Genomic DNA, 21,326 nt, shown 5'->3' with positions numbered 1-21,326 from the left:
AGAGCAGAAAATCTCATCTTCCTCTCACAGAGGTGTATTGAATTGAATTACCAACCTTGCAGTTAGCAAAACTAGGCTCCTTAAGCAATGATTAATAAATTATTCTATATCTTGCATTATAATCATTGGAATAGATAAAAAAGATGTTGAAAAGGTGATATTTTTAGGGGGAATTTAGAAAATGGAAATGGATAATTTAGGATTCATTTAAAACTTAAAACTAGTTTGAAAATATTTTCTTTATTAATTCAAGACTGAGACACTTGCTCATTTACAAATTTACAGGATGAAAGAAAATAAATATAAATGTATAAACAACAATTCTGGACAAGGCTTAAGAAAGGTGGGACCTACTTTGCAGTGCCTTTACTGGACATCATTCCAATGACCCAGTTGTCCTAGTAGTGTTCACTTGGTTCATTTGGATAGAGAAAACAAGTTGTTAAAATTACCTATGTGTAGGTAGTCTTGAAATACAAAATAAATATCCTAAAGAAAAATGTGAAATAAGAAATCTCTGTATTTATAAGTAATTGTCCATTTACAGTGTTTGTTATCGGCATGAATCCTTCTTCAGAGTCCTTCCTTGTGAAATTTACAGAAGGCAGCAGCTTGTCCTAGACCCTCAGTTCCCTGAAAAGCCTGCATACTTGTGTACATAAGTAGTTGAGTAGATGGATGCATACTTGCGCAGAGTATTTATATTTATATAAAGGAAAGGTAACAAGCTTAACAAATAGGCCCACTAAGAAAAGCCAGCAGATATACACCCAACTCAACCTACTCTAAGCATCAAGCTGTGGTGTTAATCAGCCACAATACATCCACGTTCAATGGTTAAATGCAGGCTTATTTCACTTTATTTTCTAGTTAGAGGACAGACTACACAGAATAACAAAGAAAACCGTATAGGCTTTGTTATATCCAAACTGTGTCTCTTCACCCATAAGAGGTTTCCATATGATGATACACATTAGAGACCTATCATTCTAAATGTATATGATCTTGTACTTGTGTAAATTCAAGCATTAGTCAATTGAGAATCTAAGTCAAAGTAAAGTTACATGTTTACTGCATATATCTCAGCTTGCATATTTAGCAATAGGAAGTAAGATAAAAAACTAGAGTGCCACCTATGTGCTATTAAGTTTGGCAGAAAAGTGACTATACAAAGAAACCAAACAAGTTGATTATTTAGAGATCCTTCACTTTTCTGAAAGCAGAAAGTACTGAATTTTCTTTGATTAAATCCTGAATCTAGGTTAATACATATTCTTTCCCTCTCCACATATCTAAGAAATTTCCTTGCAATTTCTGCTATTGCCTTGTTTACTTTTAAGTGACAGAAATAAATGGACATGATTACAGACTATACATTCTTATTTACAAAGAGGCATATTTAAATAGTCATAAGGCAATATGATTAAGAGTTGCACCTGAATCATTATTCTCACGGAAATACAGTTTCCAACTCTATTCAACTTCCAGGGTGTATCTATGTGCATTTTGAGTTATTGGATGTCACTCAAATGGACCAGTTATTCCATCAAGGAGGCATTATATTGTGCCTATACTTTGCACATGTATTCTAAAGAAATAACATTTACATGGAAAATTATAGCCTTTTAAACATCATTTCCTTATGTAAGTGGCAATGGTGCTATATGGCAGCTCCCTTTTAATCTCCTCACCTACTAAGGTACCAATATCTCCAAAGTTAGACAAATGAGGGCCAGAGGCAAATTCCATAGTGACCTGTATCATTCCAATGAATGTTTAATTTGCTGGTCTTTAATTTCCATTTCTTGATTTACTGAGGAGTAAAGGTGAGAATCATCCAACTGATGACAAAATAAAACAAGAAAACAGGATACACAGCAAGGGCTTTGCGGTTTGGAGGCTGGCTATCAGCAAGAAAAGCTGTAGAGGCTAAACAAAAAAACAAAACAAGAATATTTAATAAAATACATTGTCATAATTATTCACACTTACTAACTAAAAGTGCTTGACAGAGTTATTTTTAATCATACAGAGTATATTATAGGTGGATTACTGAAGTTGTAATTTGGTCAAAATGTGACTCTTGTCATTTGATATATCTCTCTTTCTCTCGGTATATATATGTATACATACATACACACACACATATATAGACTTTATATATATACACAAAAATATATATTATATATATGTATACACACACCATTTTATTAGAACACAATCCAGACAGCATACAATTCAATAGTTCAGTCATATCAAGAAATGTTGTACAATTGCTACCACAATCAGTTTTAGAGGATGTTCTTTCTTCTTGTACTCCTTGTTAATAGCTATTTTCCCCCAACCTCTCCCTGCCACACATCGCAAGAACCCTTAATCCAGTTGTTTTTATATATTCATTCATCCAGGGTTTCATATACCAAAAAATATAAAAAATACATTAAAAAGAGTCAAGAAGGCTACCAAATATAACAAAATACAAGAGATAAACCCAGTGAATGAAAACAGAAAATATTAAAAATTAGAGCAAATTCAAAATGTTTCAAAAGGGAGATCAAATGGTAAGGTACTGGATTTAACCTAGTCACATCTGTCAAAATCCACTTTTCAGTGCATTCTGTATAATAGCAAGGCTGTAGATCCTCCAAATGTATTTGGGGCTTCCACTATCATCCATAGCCTTCTGCAAACCAGAATTTCACAATTCTGATGCCATTCCCTCCTTTGGACTTGGATATTATTTACAATCATTGGATCATGCATGTTGGTGTGATTTTTCCATGTGGGCTTAGTTGATGTTTCACTTAGATGGTTGCTTTTTGAAAACAAGCCTTTAAGACCTCAGATGCTATTCTTTCTGATAGATACATTCTAGTTTCTGTAGCACCCATATCTTCCGAGCTCTCTTCACGAGGGTGAGTATCGAGAAGGGCCATGTCATAAGAACAAACTGTTCTTAGACTGAAACTAGGATTAAGTGTGAGCCCCAAATCCATTCCTATATCTAGGTTTTATATATGCCTCTGGTTCACCTTAGAGACATTTTTTGTTATTTTATGTTACATTACCAATCATCTCTCTGGAGCATAAGGTCCTTCATATTATCATTGATTTTGCCCATGGTAATGCATTTAAAGTACAATTGAGAAAAGAAAATTAAACATGTGTAGGCTGCCTACAAATCACAATACATGGATTACTGACTTTTATATGATCTCCCTCTTGATCCAATGTTTTTAATGTTTTCTACTTTGTTTTCAATGATTTGGAATGATGTCTACTTCAACTTTAAAAAAAAAACTGATATTAGGACTGATCTCAAAATCATTTTTATACTTGGCACAAAAAGTATCTTTTGGGAGGAAAGCACACTAATGAGATTAAAACAAATCTAATCCTGGGAGAACTGATCAACAGCCATGCACTGATTGCAAAGACATGCTTAAAGACATTTCATTTAAACTGAACCCAGGTATATATGAACTACAACCCTAGTAGCAATATATTTTGATTCATCACAGTTTTCTAACTTTTAATAAAAAAGACAATGAGCTCAAATATACTTATAAAGATGTGTAAGGTTATTTGACCTGTGGCAAACAGTCTTATACTGCTATGCTTTATAAATGTTACTCTTATTATCAGCTCTTTTAAATGCCAGCCCTCTTATTGATCCAGAAAATATTCACTCATCAAGTATCCACTCTATAGAAAATATTTCCTGAGTCAACCACCTGGTGTTCCGCCACCCCAAGTATAATTGCTCACTCACTACCTTCTTCTGTGTCCCAATTGTTCATTGCAGACTTACATCTTCTACCTGGACCATCATCGCCAATAAGTGCTTATGTACTTAAGGCTGTTTCATTTTATTATGAACTCCAAGTACATAGACTATGTGCATGCCCATTACGTAGCACAGTACCTAACTTATAGCTTATGTTTAATAAATATACGCTGAATTAAAGAATGAATTCTTATTAACAGCCTCTACCCCTACTTCTTAGATGCCACTTTCTGATCCACTATGGGTATAAGTACCGGATAAATAAGCTAGTAACAACTACATGTATGGCAAATTATCAGAGTCTAAGTGAGGAAATTAGAGGGCTCTCCATGGATAACATACTCAAGCAAAATATGCAGCCTTTGGAACATAATTCTGGCTCTCATAGATCATATTTTTAATTACTTTAAACCATGTTCCAAAGCAATGAAATGTTACTGTACTTTAAAATATTATGCAGTCTGTCAGAAGCTAGTGACCACTTATCTGCACCACATAGGGCCACATGCTAGCGACAATTCCTAATTTTTAGAAAAATTTTCCATTGAAGCCGAAAAGCACAACATAGTGACACGACTTATGCTGGAAGCTAAGGTGTAGTTTAATTCTTTTTTTAAAATTATTTATTATTATTTGGGAGCTAATACATATATAATATCACTCGATAGTTCAATCACATCAAGCAGAATTAGACAACTGCTACCACAATCCGTTTCCAAACATTCTTTTTCTTCCTGGACTCCTTGACATTGTGCCTTTACTGCCCCCAGCACCCACTCCTGTACCGTCCACTTCCTGAAACCCTTATTCTACTTGTTGTCCCTATAGGTTCATCATATAGGTTCATTATACTACATCTATAGGTTAAAATAATTCTTAAGGGTAAGTGATCTGCTTGGGTTTGGAATTTGAGTTATGTGTCCTAGGTGGGTTATTTAACTTCTCTCTTGACTGTTTCTTATCGCTAAAATCAAACTAACAATAGTATTTATCTCATGGGGTTGTTCTAAAGATTAAATGAGATAACACACCAACCACTTAGAACAATAAAAGAACAAAGTGATCAGAAAATGTTAGCCCAAGTCCCTGAGTAGTGCAAACAGTTAATGCTGTTAACTGAAAGGCTGGAGGTTAGAGATGGATAGAGGGCCTCAAAAGATAGGCCTGGTGATCTATTTCTCAATAACGAGCCATTGAAAATCCCATGGAAACAATGGGTTCTTTATGAGTTAGAACTGACTGGATGGCAACCTTTCTTCTTTATGTTGGCTAGATTTTTATTGATTAGGTATCTTTGAAAAGCCAAAGTAATTTAGTAAGCCCTCCAATACAAGGGGACTTTAAAAAGTGTGGAAGAAGTCCATTACCTTTCAATTCCATTTTTTCCACAAACTTTTTGAAGCTCCTTTATAGATCAAGGTTAAGCTGAATTTTGCATAATCTTGTTTCCCAATCCTGTCCATTATTCAATAATTTAAATATATCTTTAAAATCTCAGTGCCTTAAAAACCCAGAACCCAACAGAGATAATACCCACAAAAAAATTATCTTACTAAGAATAGAGGGTCCTGTGAATGACCCTCTCATCCACAGCAATCATATCACTCACACCTAACTTAGAAGCTCTATGCTTCTCAGTTGGTCTTCATCTCTAACCTATATTATTGTCAGCTCTAGTACTGTTGAGATTCTTACCTGCTATAGACCAAGCAAACATCACAATCACCACAAAAAGTCGAACTATGAAGTTTGCCGGTCCTGGCTCAGCCAAAAGTACCAGCCGACAAATTAGCATCCCCACTGTCAAAGGGAGTATACAGTAACCCAGGACACAGAGGCTCTGAAAAAAAGATCTAAAAATACCACATAGTCATAAAGATCATAAATATAACTAATATATCATGATATATGTTATTACATCAATTTCTATACATCATAGAGGGTTTCATCTTTCCAGATACATGACTATATGTGTTAGACAGGGTTCTCTAGAGACATAAAACCAAATTGCTGATAATTTAATATATTTATTTATAAATATAATTAGATATATAACAAGAAATGAACAGTTAAATTATAAAGCAGTACAAATGGCTCAGTGCAACTCACTCCCGTGACAGAGAGTTGTGAGACACTAGCAGTCCTTCAAGTCTAGTCTGCTGCGAGGTCTTCCTCTATATAGAGAGAGCTAGGCTATCTCAGCACAGCAGCCAATCACAAGGCAGGTCACCAACTGTCAGCCAGGTCACCAACCGCCAGTCCCCAGCTCCAGAGATGTCTTAAAGAGACCTCAATTTACAGTGACAGTTCATAGGCTAGGCTTCCCACAGGTAGTGTAGCCTGTAAATTGTGGCACAGAACAAGCAAGGCAGCCACACACTGGTCTGATGATCAAAGAGCGAGAGACAAGAAAGGCGAGACTCACCGAGCCATTTATCTCTCCGCCCTTCAGTTAATCCCACTTGTGTTTATTGGCCAATACACTGGCACAATACACTATCTCACTATATTACCATTAATTGTATAAGGATAATCTCCTGTATTAAGCGCATGCTTTAATTTTCTTTCTGTATACTACTTTCACTCTTAAGCTCCCTGAAAAGTCATCCATTTAGGATCTCAGAAGATCTACTCTAATTCCCGGAGATCTCCTTCTATCATCTCACCAAATTGCTAAGATGGTTCTTCTTAATCATTTCCAGCTGATAATACTATTTGAGGACCTGTTGAAAGCTCTAGACAAAAAGAGTCTGTCTGAAATTTCAGGGACTAGAAAAAGCAACCGAAACTTATCAAAGAACTGCCAATAACTTAATACAATTAAGTCATCTCTGTTCAGTGGTCTTAAAAATACTTTTTTTATCTTTGGTCACGTTTACAATTTGGATTTTTCATTTTTTAAGTGTCTAAATAACTTGTTCCCCTTAAAAAGATATGCCACCTGGCAAGGGAAAGAGAGATTTAACTTAATGATACTCACATGTTTCCTCCAAGAAGTTTAGAGTTGAGGGTAATAGTAACGGCACCAAACCACACAATAACAAACACTTCTGCAAACTGGGGCCCTCCATCTCTTTCACTATCTGCAGAACTTCTCTGAAGCATTCTGAAAGAGAAACAGCCTGAGAAACTCCTACTCTTCTATTAAAATAATAATAATTTTTAAAAAGGTATGAGCCCTCAAACATTGAGTCAGAGAACCGCTTTATTCCTTACCTAAAGATCTGTAATGTATAGGTGGTGCTGAAAGGAAAATGCCAGAGATACTTGGCAAGGTCCCTTTACTTCAAATTCCAAATGCCATGGGCTATAAGGGGTGATCCATTCACCCCTTCTTGAAATTATTTAATAGATTAAAGAAGAGCTTTACATTGGTTAAGTAGAAGTTACAACAAACTGAAGGAGCAAATGTGGCTCAGTTTTGGTCCATACTTACTACTATAGAGTCAATTCTGATTCATAGAAATCCTATAGGATGGGGTAGAGCTGCCCCTCTGAGTTTCTGAGGCTATATGTCTTTACAGGAATTGAAAGTCTCATCTTTCTCCCTCAGAGCGACTAGTGATTTCAAATTGCTGACCTTGCAGTTAGTAGCCCAATACGTAACACACTACACTGCCACCAAGGCTCCTTATAATGCTTAAAATGCTTTAAAATTCAAGTTGGTGTTGCTAGGCAGTTCCTAAAGGACAAGAGATTGGTTCCTACCTGTGTCTTTAACAATTTATAAATATTTTGGAACAGGTGCATACAGTTTTTATTTAGCCTTATTTTAGTGCAAGAAAAGGTTGAAAGACTTTCCAAGGATTTAAAAGTTGTACGTGCAGTAAGTAAAGAGATTGTGATGAAGAATTTGTTGCGAGTTCAATCACTGCAAAATGTGGTTAGATTTACGTAACATTAAGGGGATGTAGGAGTTGTCCATAAGTTGGATGTGTGTAACCTGGGGAATGCCTATATTCTAAAATTAGAGGTTTCACATAAAAATCTGAATTTCTAGATTTTCTTGAATAATAAGTTCTGCTAACACTGGGCCTGCATTCCTCTATGGTAATAATCAGCTGCAGTTTACTTAGCAGCAAGTTTCTCCACAAAGGGTTTATGGGATTTTACTACCCAGCCTACCACATGAATTTAAGTTACTCATCTGGCTTTTAGGTACACATGAATTTATAATCCTTGGGTTACGATTTTAGTTCTTATACTGAAGAAGTCTGTGGCATACTGGTTGCACATTGGGCTGCAATCTGGAAGGTTTTCAGTTCAAAACTCCAAGCCGCTCTGCAGGAGAAAGACGGAACTTTCTCAGAAAGAGTTAGTCTCAGAAACTCACAGGGGCAGTTCCCTGTCTTATAGGGCTGCTATAAGTCGGCACTGACTTGATGGTAGTGAGTTTATTTTTTGGTTTATAAATCTCTTGATAATTTTTTAAAATTTAAACATACTAATTATTAATTATGAAGAGACTTAGCTTTGCATTTAGGTAGTAACTTCAATATCCTTTAAGAATTTTACAGATGTAAACTGCTTTGAATTTTGAACTTTGAATACTTAAGACTATTGTTGGTATAGAAATAACCCAGGTGTATTACATCTGTACTTGCTGTAGAAATGAAATGTAGATGCTGTAGATACCCAAATTTACAAATGGATGTAGAAAACCTGAACAGACCCCAAAAGAAGAAACAGGGAAGGTCATCAAGAAACTTTCAACCAAGAAAACCCAGGACCAGATGGTTTCACAGGAGAATTCTACCAAGCATTCAGGGAAGAGCTGTCACCAATTGTATACAGACTATTCTAGGATATACAATGGGACAACAAACTCTCAAACTCATTCTATGAAGTAAGTATAAACCTGATACCAAAACTAGGCAAATACCCCACAAAGAAAGAAAACTACAGACCAATATCATGAACATGGATGCAAAAATTCTCAACAAAATTCTGGCCAATTGAATCCAACAACATATCAAAAAAATAATTCATCAAGATTGACTGAGATTCATACTAGGCATGCAAGGATGGTTCAACATTTGAAAAACAATCAATGCAATCTACCACATAAACAAGACAAAGAATAAGAATCACATGATAATAGACACAGAAAAAGCATTCAATATCCAATACAGTTTCTAATAAATATACTCAATAAAATGCAAATAGAAGGGAAATTCCTCAACATAATAAAAGCCATATATGAAAATCCAACAGGCAAGGGTTTTCAAAATATATATATATAATAGCTCCAAACAGGGAATAAAGTCAGTATCACTTCAATTATGTATTGAATTAATATTGCTGTATTAACATTTTAAACACATAGTGTTTAAATCTTTTCTGACATTTTGGAAAACTTTTAACTCTTCTTCCCAAACCAATTATTTTATTAGCAGAACTCTTTCTATAGTTATTACCAAATAGATCATTTTAATTGTAAAATTTCACTAGGTATTTATTCCCCTTTGAAATAACAAGTCACCAAGTATCTTAAAAATGCTTTATATTTGTTACTAATAACATTATGTACACATTTAAAAGGAATTTTTAAAATTTTTAAAAAATATTTGGGGTTTTTTCTTTCTCTTAACAAATGTAGCTAAAGATTTGAAAATAAAAAAAAATCAAACAAACAATATCACAATCCATGAGGGAAAAATGAAAACATTTCCCCTGGAAGTGGAACTAGACAAGGCTGCTCCCCCTTATCACCACTCCTATTCAAATTCAGGCTAGAAGTTAGGCAGAACAACTAGACAGGAAAAACAGCTTAAGGGCAAAGAGGAGTAAAACTTACTCTATTTGCAGAGGATATGATTTTATACAGAGAGAACTCCGGAGGTCTCCACAAAAAGAATGTAAGAAAGAATTGATGAATTGGGAAAGTAGCAGGATACAAGAATAACAAGCAGAAACCAGTCAGATTCCTACATACCAGTGAAGAGTGTTCTAAAACACACATCAAGGAAATAGTACAAATTACAATAACCACACAAAATAACCTCAAAATAACCACACAAAAGATGAAATACTTAGGAATAAGCCTAAACAAAAAAATCCATAAGATCTGCACAAAGAAAATTGCAGAACACTAAACTAAGAGACTTACACAAATGGAAGAACATCCTGGGTCCATGGACAGCAAAATAATACTGTGAAAAATATCAATACAGTACTACCTAAAGCAATTTACAAATACAACACCATTCTGATCCAAATTCCACCTTCATTCTTTAAAGAAATGAAAACACTAATTATCAACTTCGTATGCAGCAAGAAGAAGCCCAGGATAAGGAAAGAACTATTGAACATCCCCTTGCAGAAGGGCTGCAGGGAGGAGAGGAGCAAATCAGAGTGCAGTGTAGTAACGATGAAATATGAAATTTTCCTCTAGTTCTTAAATGCCCCCCCCCGCACTACCATGATCCCAATTCTACCTTACATATCCGGCTGGACTGGAGGATGTACACTGGCACAGATAGGAACTGGAAATATAGTGAACCCAGGACAGATGAACCACCCCCCCCCCAGGACTAATGGAGAGAGTGGCGATGGCGGGAGGGTGGAGGGAAGGAGAGGGAGAAATGGGGAACAGATGACAAGGTCTGCATATGGCCTCCTCCCTGGGGGACGGACAGCGGAGAAGTGGGTGAGGGAGACGTTGGATGGGGTAAGATATGATAAAATAATAATAATTTATAAATTATCAAGGGTTCAGTGGGGGGGAGCGGGGAGGGAGGAGGAAAAATGAGCTGACACCAAGGGCTCAAGTGGAAAGTGGGTGTTGTGAGAATGATGAAGTCAACATATGTACTAATGTGCTGGACACAAATGATGGATGTACAGATTGTGATGAGTTATATGAGCCCCTAATAAAATGATTATTTAACAACAACAAAAAAGAATAAATATAAGGCCTTCCACTATTTGACCTCAAAACCACTACAGTCACAGTAGTCAAAATAGCCTGGAATAATGAATAGACCAATACATAGACCAATTCAACAGGATAGAAAATCCAGAAATATTCACCTACAAGGAATTTATTTTCAAGAGAGTGCCCAAAAACATTAAATCAGACAGGGACACCTCTTCAACAAATGGTGCTGGAAAAATTGGAACTCCATCTGCAGAAGATTAAAATAGGACCCAAACCACACCCAATGCATCAAAATGAACTCAAGATTGAGATGAGACATAATGTAAACCCAAACTTAGGATCATCAATGAAAAAATTGGGACTAACTTAACAGCCCTATTGAAGGGAATACATGGATTACCAAAATAATAAAGAAAGCATACAGTGAAAAAGACAAAATAGATGATTGGGACCTATTAAAAATAAAACACAAAAATATGAACATCAAAGGAGCTCATCAAAAGCGTAAAACAGAAGCCCATTGATTGATCAATGAGAAAATGGTCAAGGACCTAATTACTAAAATCTATAGAATTCTGCAACATCTCAATAAGGAAAACACAAATAATCTAATTAAAAAGTGGGCAAAGGACACAGACAATTCACAAAGCACGACATTCAAATGACTAACAAGCACCAGAGGAATTAATCCCAATCACTAGCCCTCAGAAAGATGCAGATGAAAACAATGATGAGATATCAATTTATACCCACAATGATGGTCCAATTCAAAACACAGAGAACAAAGACACATGAGGGCATAGAAAGAGTGGAATTCATACATTGCTGGTGGGCATGTAAATATGTACAACCATTGTGGAAAGTGATATGGTGCTACCTAAAAGCAACTGGGGCTAGAAATACCATACAACTCAGGAATACCTTTGCGGGTTATATAATACAACAAAATAAGAAATGGAACACGAACAGACATATGCTCTCCCACGTTCACTGCAGCACAGTTCACAACAGCAAGAAGCTAGACTAGCCCATACAAGAAGGATAAGCAAAACGTACTGGAAACTCAAGTCAAGATGGGGAAAGTGGTAGGGATGTCTTGGAGAAGGTGACTACATTTCTGTTGGTGTGTAAAATAGGAGGGAAAACTGTCCAAAGGGAGAAGGGGGGTGGTTTAACAATGCTTATAAAGCACCCAAGGGGAGAATATCTCTAGTAGTACTATGTTTCTAACTGGACACTTTTGACCTAGTTTCTATCCAGCCCTTGGTGATCCAGGCATCACACTATAGATTACTGGGCTTTTAACTCTAGCCTGTCAAGGAGCACAACATCCTTCATAGGACGCACCAGAAACATTTGATGTGGAAATGAACTAAATGAACTCGGCTTTACCTCCAACTTACCTGTAGCAGATTTAAGGAACTAACACCCTCTATTGGACTTAAAGATAAAACACCCTACTGTGAAAAGAAGCAGATGACTGCAATCCACAGGTTTTGGAATTGGAGGTCACTGGACTTTGGTTCAAATCACTTGCTTACTATTTTAATGCCTTCCTTGCTTTTTTATGACAGGCTGGCAAGGTTCTGCCTTAGTGAATGAGTGCTCATGAAATTTTGTACCATCACCAACTCCCATTGTTTGTGTAGTGTATAGTCACAAGTCAAGAACTCATATTCTACAATCTGCAGCCAGTCTATACTTTCATAATTTCCTTTTCTCAACCATGTTTGAAATTCTACACCCTTGGCTAAATTAATTTTCTGTAGAATTATGTCCCAGAGGGATGATCTATAATGTTCTCTATCATAAAATGACAATGATGTCTCTAAAGTGAACCAAAGATCTATAAACCATCGATGTATGAGTGAATTTTGGTGTGTGTGAGTGAATTTTGGTCTCACACTTAATTCTAGCCCCAATCTAAGAACAATAACTTCTTATGACATGGCTCTGCTTGATGTTCACACTCATGAAGATATCATTTTAGATACTGGTGCTATAGAAAAGTATGGTGAAGAAACCAGATGGTGCCTAGCTAAGAAAGAATAGTGCCTGGGGTCTTAAGGCTTATTTTCAAACAAGTGAGATATCAACTAAATCCACATGGAAGAAGCGCACACCAGCCTGTTAAATCCCAGGATTGTAAATAATAAAATCCAAATCCAAAGTAGGTAATAATATCAGAGCTTACATTGTGAACACTTGGTTTGAAGAAGGCTGTGGATGACAGTGGCAGTCCAAAATCCATTTGCAGGGTCCCCACATGGATTAAGCCTCCAGGAATTCCCTCTGAACATAGTCCAGGGATGTGAATAGCCTTGCTCTCAGACAGAGAGCACTATAAAGTCGATTATGGGAAATGTAGTCAGATTAAAATGTAATACCTTATCATTTGATTTCCCTTTTGACCAACTTTAAAGTTGTTTCAGCTTTCAAAATTTTCTGCTTTGTTTTTTATTGATGTTTTTGTTTTGCTTAGTCATGATTCTTTCTGTTTGTTTCCCTGCATTTGAAATAGGTAAATCGATAGAGATAGTAACTGGATTAATAATTACCTAGGGGCATGGAAGGGAAGAATGGGGAGAAACGGGGTGCTAACAAGTATGAGAAGAAAATGCTCTGAAATTAATTGTGGCAATGACTGCACAATTTTTCTTAATATGATTGTATGATTAAATTATATGATAGGTGAAGTACATGCCAATAAAGCTACTAAAAATATTTTCAAGATTTATTCTGAAGTAAATACTGTCTGTGATAGATGAACACCCACATACAAGAAACCCCCATTAATACAAACATTATTCAAACTTATGCAAGAACTACTATAGTCATCGGGTTTATTCCAACTTCACCAGTCTGAAACTGATCAAACAAGCAAACAAGATGCCCTGATAATTACTGGTGACTGGAATGTGAAAGTTGAAAACAAAGAAGAAGGATGAGTAAGGTAGTTGGAAAATGCTGAAGATAATAAGATAGAATTTTGCAAGACAACTGACTGATTCATTGCAAAATACTTTTGTCATCATAAATAGTTCTGAATACATGTGGACATGACTAAATGAAATACAAAGAAATCTAACTGGCCACATCTGTGGAAAGCATTGATAGGGAAGCTCAATATCATCTGTCAAAACAAGACCAAGGGTAAATTGTGGAACAGATCAATTGCTCATAAGCTAATTCAGGTTAGAGCTGAAGAAAATTAAATCAAGTCCACATGAGCCAAAATGCAACCTTGAATATATCCCAACTGAAGTTAGAGACCACTTCAAGAATAATTTTGATGCATTAAACACTAATGGCCAATGACCAGAATATTGTGGAATGACATCAAGGACATCATACATGAAGAAAACAAAAAGTTACAAAAGAGACAGGAAAAAGACTTCCAGTAAAAAAAAAGGTTCCTTAGACAGATGTGCTACACAATTAAAAAGGCTCCTTAGACAGATGTGCTACACAATTCTCTTCAACAAGTATGTAAACAGACATGGATGAAAAAAATCTAAAGACTTAAATAAGCAATGAAAAATAAGTGAGCTAAACAGCGACAGAAAAACTGGAGACAGAGATCGAAAGGAGCAGTGAACTCTTAGCTTGCAGGAGCTGGGCAGCCCTTCCCACATCATGGCACAGTCCCTGAAATGTCTGACTGTGAGAGTTGAGCCAATCCCTTACTGAGATAGTTAATGTTTATTGTGCCAACATGGACAATGAACACATGGGATTAATTGAAGGATGGAGAGATAAATGGCTCAGCGAGCATCGCCTTTCTTGTTGTCTCTTGCTCTTCGATCATCAGACCAGTGTGCGGCTGCCTTGCTTGTTCTGTGCCTCAATTTGCAAGCTACACTACCTGTGGCACACCTAACCCGTGGACTATGTCGCTGTAGTTTGAGGTTCCTTCAAGACCTGCTTCGCCAAACTATTGGAATATACATCTCTTGAGCTGAGGACTGTCGGACCATGTCATCTGACTGTTAGTGACCTACCTGCCTTGCTGTTTGCTGCCTGTGGTCGGATAGCCTGAACTGCTCTACAGAGGACAACCCTGCGGCCCTCAAGACTTGAAGGACTGCCAGTGTCTGACAGCTATCTCACGGGAGTGAGTTGCACTAAGCCATTTGTACTACTTTATAGATTAATTAACTGTTTATTTCTCATGTTATCTATCTATCTAAAATTATTAGCATCTGGTTTTGTTTCTCTAAAGAACCTTTCTAACATACTTACTCCCCACATCTGCCAGGTGAATAGAAGACTATCTGAGATTCACTCTGGCCACCGAGAGGATGGTTGTAACCCTCCCTCCACACCACTAGGACAGCACGCATGCTCTAACAGTGGGGGTCACCTGATAGGACCACCACACAGCACAGGCAGTACAGGAGGCAAATACAAGGGAGGCTGAATTATACCAGGTTTACCATAAACCCTGAGGTCCAAAAGGGATACAGGATCACAGGCTCATGCTCAGATGAAGACCAGCAGAGGTTGTAATCCACCATTTGGTTCTAGCCACCACACTGTTCTAGCAAAGGCTCTGATTTGCAGCTTTTGTGTTAGGCTATAGCAGCTCTGTGGCTAGAGGACAAGCTATTGCTTCTTTTTACGTCTTCTTCTGGCTTTTACATTTTTTTCTTCCTCATGATTTTTGTTTTGTTCTCTCCTTTCCTTCTGGCCTTTTATTTGATAACACAAACACAGAGGGCCAGAATCATCCCTAGTGCCCACAGCCTATAGTGATTACAAAGGTCTGTGTTTGTTTTTAAAAAAATCATATTATTGGAAGGCTCTTACCGCTCTTATAACAATCTATATAATTGTAACAAGCACATTTGTACATGTTTCTTTCCAGAGGCCTGTTTTTTATTCCTTATTCTTTCGTTGTTTGAATAAATCACCAGTGGACCAACAGAAGGCAGCAGAGATGGAATCACTCTTAACTTCCCACAACCCTCTGTTGACAAAAGAGGTCGCCAATTCTCACCCAGGTACAGAAGGCTGCCTGTCTTCTGTAACCTGTGATAGACAAACACACTGGTGATTAAGAGAAAGCAGCTGTTGGTTACAGCTTGGGTATTGGGGGGCGGGTAGAGGCAGAAGACAGTGTCTGTGTGTGTCTGGGGAGTATGTTATGCTTCATCTTGTTATTAGTGGGTGCTTTTGTTGTTTTGTTTATTATTCCTCTGCAGTTCCACCTGACTGAGTCAACTGCCTGACACTACCCAGTGATACCTGTACTCCAACAAGTATAACTCGTGAGGAAGGGCCATTACCCATTCTAGTAGCACCTGGTCAACAAAATGAAATAAAAATAATAATGCAAAGTCTCAGAGACAATAGTCAATTTCTGTTCACATGAGGAAGATATAAGACAAATCAATAGATTCCAATGTAGGAGGGAAAAAAATCAATAAAAAGAGTTTAAAAAAACTGCCTAAGAATTATGTGAGACACCATCAGGAGGAACAACTTATGTGTGATAGGTGTTGCAAAAGAGGAACAAAAATAATAAGCAGACAAAACAGTCTTAAGAACTACAGGGAGAAAACGGCCCTAATACCCTAACAGAGGAGAAAAGAGCAAAGTTGACAGAACCAAAAGTAAAATAGACTCCTAAGAAATGACCAAGATCACAGTCAAATTTTCCAATATCAAGGATAAGAGAGATTTCTGAGTTACTCAGGAAAAAAAGAAAAGATACCTACAGGGAAACCAATAAATATGAACTGTGTTTTAATTCTTCACCAGAAGTCATGCAGGCAAAAAGTTAATAGAATGAAATATATAAAATTCTGAATGAAAATAAACTGCGAGCCAAGAATCTAATATCCAGCAAAATTCTAACTCAAATGTGAGGGAAAAGTAAGGTAATGTTCAGGAAAAAAAGAAATTAAAGGAATTTTTAAAACAAGACCAAACTTACAAGAATGATTATGGGGAGTTTACTGGAAAAAAAATCCAAAAGAGGAGTTATTAACCAAGATCATCATAAAAGACAATACTGCCCAGAAATAAAAGCTCTTAAAGAGGTACTCAGGAGCCCTGATGGCATATACTGGTTACATGTTGGTCTGCAATCTGCAAGGTCAGCAGTTTGAAATCACCAACAGGTCCACTAGAGAAAGACTGGGCTATCTATACCCAGCAAGAGTTACAGTCTCAGAAACAAAAAACAGTAGTTCTACCCAATCCTATAAGGTTGCTCTGAGTTGGCATCGACTTGATGGCAGTGAATATTTAGAGAGAAAGTAGTACTCAAAATTAAAGAAAATTAAAGGTTGAATTTAAGCAGCTAGTGATATTGTTCCTCAATGAAGACAATTATAAAGTAATACAGGGAATTGTGTAGATACCAAAACATCTACCACAGATAATGTCACACAGTTCACAAAAGAAGAGACTGTCTTAAACTTGGAATGAAATAATTATTAACAAGGCAAACAAAAAAGAAAATGGAAAACGTCATTTAAAAAAAGGTCAAAGAGAAGAACAAAGGACAAAAACAGTAAAATAACTGCAAAGAAAAATGAGAAAATATACTAAAATATTAGCTTAGCACATAAAATTATGAGGAAAAAGAAACTACCACCACCACAAAAGACTACAAAGCAAAATGGCAGCAATAAATTCATACGTGTCAATAATGACACTCAAATCCACTATTTACAAAAACAATTTAGACATACAGAAAATAGCCAAAAAATCAAAGGATGAAAAAAACATATCAGCCTAATGTCAATTAAAAAAAATTAAAAGTAGCAATATTAATCTGATAAAAATGACTTCAAGGCAAAAGTCTATCATGAGAAACAAAGAAGGGAATTATATAATGATCAAAGGAACAACTGAACAAGAAGAGATAACCATAATAATTACCTATACGTTCAACAAGAGACCCTTAAATATAGTAATCAAATTCTTAGTTGATGAGAGAAACAGATAATTCTACAACAATAGTAGGAGACTTCAATTTACCACTTTCAAATAAGGATATAAATGTAAATCCCAAAAGTTAAGGATCATCAATGAGAAAATTGGGACAAACTTAAGGGTCCTATTGCAAGGCATACAAACTACCAAATATAATAAAGGAAGTATCCACAGCAGAGGACAAAATAGATAACTAGAACCTAGTAAAAATAAAACACTTGTGCACATCAAAAAAGTCAAACAAAATAAAAAATAGTCAAACAAAAGCCCAAAGGAACAAACTAAGAGGAAGGGAAGGAGGAAGAGAAAAAGAGAGAGAGAACCGCATACTCCTCCACCAAGCCTTGAAGACAACATTCCTGCTTGGAGTAGCCAATACAAAGAGAGGACCTTGGGGCCAGCCCCACCATGAGATATGACATCCTCTTACAGACCTACAGCACTACAGGAGACAGCACTGGAGAGAGTGTGGGAATTATGTCCAGTATGACCAGCCCACATGGAAGAGAAACACAAAGGGAGTGCAAAAGAAAGACCCCGAGGACTCCCGAAAATAGACTTCAGACTTGGTGGGCAGGGCTTTGCACCTCATGAGACCCGACTGGAAAACATTCATAAGGGTCAGCAGACAGACCTGGACCTATTAATAGGCTTTTTTTCTTCTTTTTTTTTTCCTTATGTCTATCCATATAAGATAGGCAGGATAAACAATCCCAAGGAAAATACAATGGAGCCAACGGCTCTGGGGGGACATGGAAGAGGAGGAGGTAGGAGAAAGGAGGGGAGGGAGCCACAAACCCAGGAACAAGTGAACAACAAGTGATCTAAAATCAATGGCTAGGAGTGGGTAGAATGCCTGGTGGCATTTGATCAAGTGAAATGTAGCCGAGAAGAATTACTGAGAGTCGAATGAAGGCCAAACATGATAGTGGGACAGGAGGAAAGTAAAAGTAAATAGAGCAAAGAACTTGGAGGCCAAAGACATTTGTACATATATTTAAATGATAACTATTAAGGTAGCACATGGACATTGGGTTTCTACTCAAGTACTCCCTCAACACAAGAACACTTTGTTTTAATAACCTGGCATTCTGTGATGCTCATCTTCCTGACACAATCACTGAAGAAGAAAAAATGGTGCATAAGCAAATGTGGTGAAGAGAGCTGATGGTACCCGGCTATCACAAGATATGCGTTTGGGGTCTTAAAGGCTTGAAGTTAAACAAGCGGCCATCTAACAGGGAAGCAGCACAGCCCACAAGGAAGAAGCACACCAGCCTGTGAGATCACAAGGTGTTGATGGGATCAGGTACCAGGCATCTGAAGACCCCAAACAATTGTATTCATATGAATGATGGGGTCAGAGTAGAGACCCAAAGTCCATCTTTAGACAACTTGGCCTCACAAAAGGGTCACAAGGAAGGAACGAGTCAGCCAGAGTGTAGCATAGTACCAACAAAACACACAACATTCCTTTAGTTCTTTATTGCTCCCCCCACCCACCCCACTATCATGACCCCAGTTCTACCTTAAAAACCCAGTTAGGCCAGAGCATGTACACGGGTACAGATAAGAGCACATGACACATGGAATCCAGAACAGATAAATCCCTCAGCAACAGTAATGGGAGTAGTGATACCATGAGGGTAACAGGGCAGTGGGGAGAGAAGGAGGAGAAACAGGCAACCGATCACAATCATCAATGTATAATACCCTCCCCCATGGGGTACAAACAACAGAAATTGGGTGGAGAGATAGCGGACGGTGTAAGATATGAAAATAATAATTTATTAGTTAACAAGGGTGGAAGGATGGGGTAGGGAGGGAAAAAAGAGCAGCTGATACCAAGGGCTCAAGTAGAAAGTGTTTAGAAAATGATAATGGCAACATTTGTACAAATGTGTTTGATAACAGTTGATGTATAGATTGTTATAAGAGCTATATGAGCCCCCACTAAAATGATTTATTAAAGCAAAATAATAAAAGCTCTTTCCTATACTTACATTAATGTCCCTGGATTTGTTTCTCTAGTCAAACTGGTCTAACACAGGGTCTATTGGTAAAGTGATGCCACTCAGCATAATTTCCAACCCTGAGATGAAATGAATAATTTCCTTCTTGTTTACATCCAAATGGGAATCTGCACAGGCACACAAAGTCATCATTATCAGTGTTGGCACTGTTTGAACCACTGTGCTTCAACACTCAATCTAATTTGTTTCTGTGGGACTTGAATACCTCCATATAGCAGTGCCCATGCTTTCTCATGAAGTGTTCTGTAATGCTCATTCTTCTCAAGGCCACCTATAGTTTATTATGATCCAAAAGTGAATTCTATTGATAGTATCCTTAATTTTACTTATGATATAGAATTTAAAATACTGTTGAGAAAATAACAATATATGTATGATAGCCTTTTAGACTAAAATACATGGGTTGTTGCCTTGTACAGATTAGAAACATATGTGACTGGACTATGCAAATAATGAGGGCCAAAGATAAGTCAATCTTCAAATAATGATCATTCTCAAAGGAAGAATGAGAAAACAGAGTATGAAAATAGCAAATATATGGTAGTTTTGTGTTGCCCCGATGGGAGAATACACCTGTATTATGTCCCTAATTGGCACCTTTCACCTAGTTTCTATCCAGTCCTTGGTGACACAGGCTGCATGCTATAGACAACTGGGACTGTAGGTTCTGTCCTTTTGATATTGACAAGTGCCTTCAGAGGTCGCAACACAAGGATCTGATTTGTAATTTACACTGCAACAGAACCTTACTTTAAACACACCTATAGCAGATTAAAGGAACTGAAATACTCTCTTGGACTTCAGGCTGCAACTCCCTATTATTTCAAGGTTATGGATTTAGAAGTCATTTTATTTAAGGATACAACTAATTTTGGTTCGAATCTCATGCTTTGAAGGTGCAACTAATTTTCGGCAAAGGTCAAAAATACGTTAATAGGAAAGAGTGTCTTAAAGAAATGGTGCTGGCAAAATTGGATTTCCATTTGCAGAAGAATTAAATGAGGCCCATAACTTCATTCCATATAAAAAATTAAGCACAACATGGATTAAACACCTGAAAGTAAATCCTAGAACTATAAAGATCATCAATGAGAAAATAGAGATGAACTTAATGCCTTTAATAAATGGTATAAGTATATTACCAAACAAGCATGAAAAACACATACATAACTGAAGACAAAATAGACGACTAGGACCTCTTAAAAAAACACTTCTTTGCATCAAATGACTTCATCAAAAGAATAAAAAGGGAATGTGGGGAACAGAAGGATTTCTCTTAAGTTGTCTCCCCAAAATATAACCAAGCTTAGCTGCTTGAGAATGACTGTTCTTTAGGCAGCGAAAGTAGGTCAGAGGTTATTCTCAACATCGGCCATCTATAGTGGCTAGACTATTAGTCTGACTCACCCTAAATAAGATCCACTCCCTTCTGATAAGGATAATGGTGGTCTGTTCACTTGCAGGAGATACCAGAGAGGGCAAACCCGCCCAAGGGTGACCAAGGTTAGATAGTCATTGTCAGCTGTCTATATCAAGCAGACACCACTGTTTATTCCACAACCAATGTGGGCACACCCCTAGGTGATTCCCCTCCTATTGATTGTATTGCTTATGTTAATACCCCTCCTGGTGAACAGGTTATTGTCCACTATCAGGGAACTTGCATGCCTCCCAGAATAGT

General features: G+C 37.0%; 1 protein-coding gene across 1 annotated transcript in view; it reads right to left on the bottom strand.

Annotated features, from left to right (window-relative positions):
• Positions 1–221: 221 nt before the first annotated feature.
• YIPF6 (Yip1 domain family member 6) overlaps positions 222–21,326 on the bottom strand; it is a 57,260-nt gene continuing 36,155 nt past the window's right edge. Inside the window, exons 6-8 of the mRNA XM_004715451.2 lie at positions 6,768–6,893; positions 5,483–5,640; positions 222–1,929 (exon numbers count right to left, since the gene is read on the bottom strand). Of these exons, the coding sequence (XP_004715508.2) occupies positions 1,811–1,929; positions 5,483–5,640; positions 6,768–6,893 (403 nt within the window). The 3' untranslated portion in view covers positions 222–1,810. The remainder of the gene's footprint in view (positions 1,930–5,482; positions 5,641–6,767; positions 6,894–21,326) is intronic.

This window comes from Echinops telfairi, unplaced genomic scaffold (genome assembly GCF_000313985.2).
Source record: "Echinops telfairi isolate 266 unplaced genomic scaffold, ASM31398v2 ScPeMD7_7423;HRSCAF=8461, whole genome shotgun sequence".
NCBI lineage: Eukaryota > Metazoa > Chordata > Mammalia > Afrosoricida > Tenrecidae > Echinops > Echinops telfairi.
Note: the sequence above shows the minus strand (reverse complement) of the source record. Positions and strands in the feature narration are given on the sequence as shown.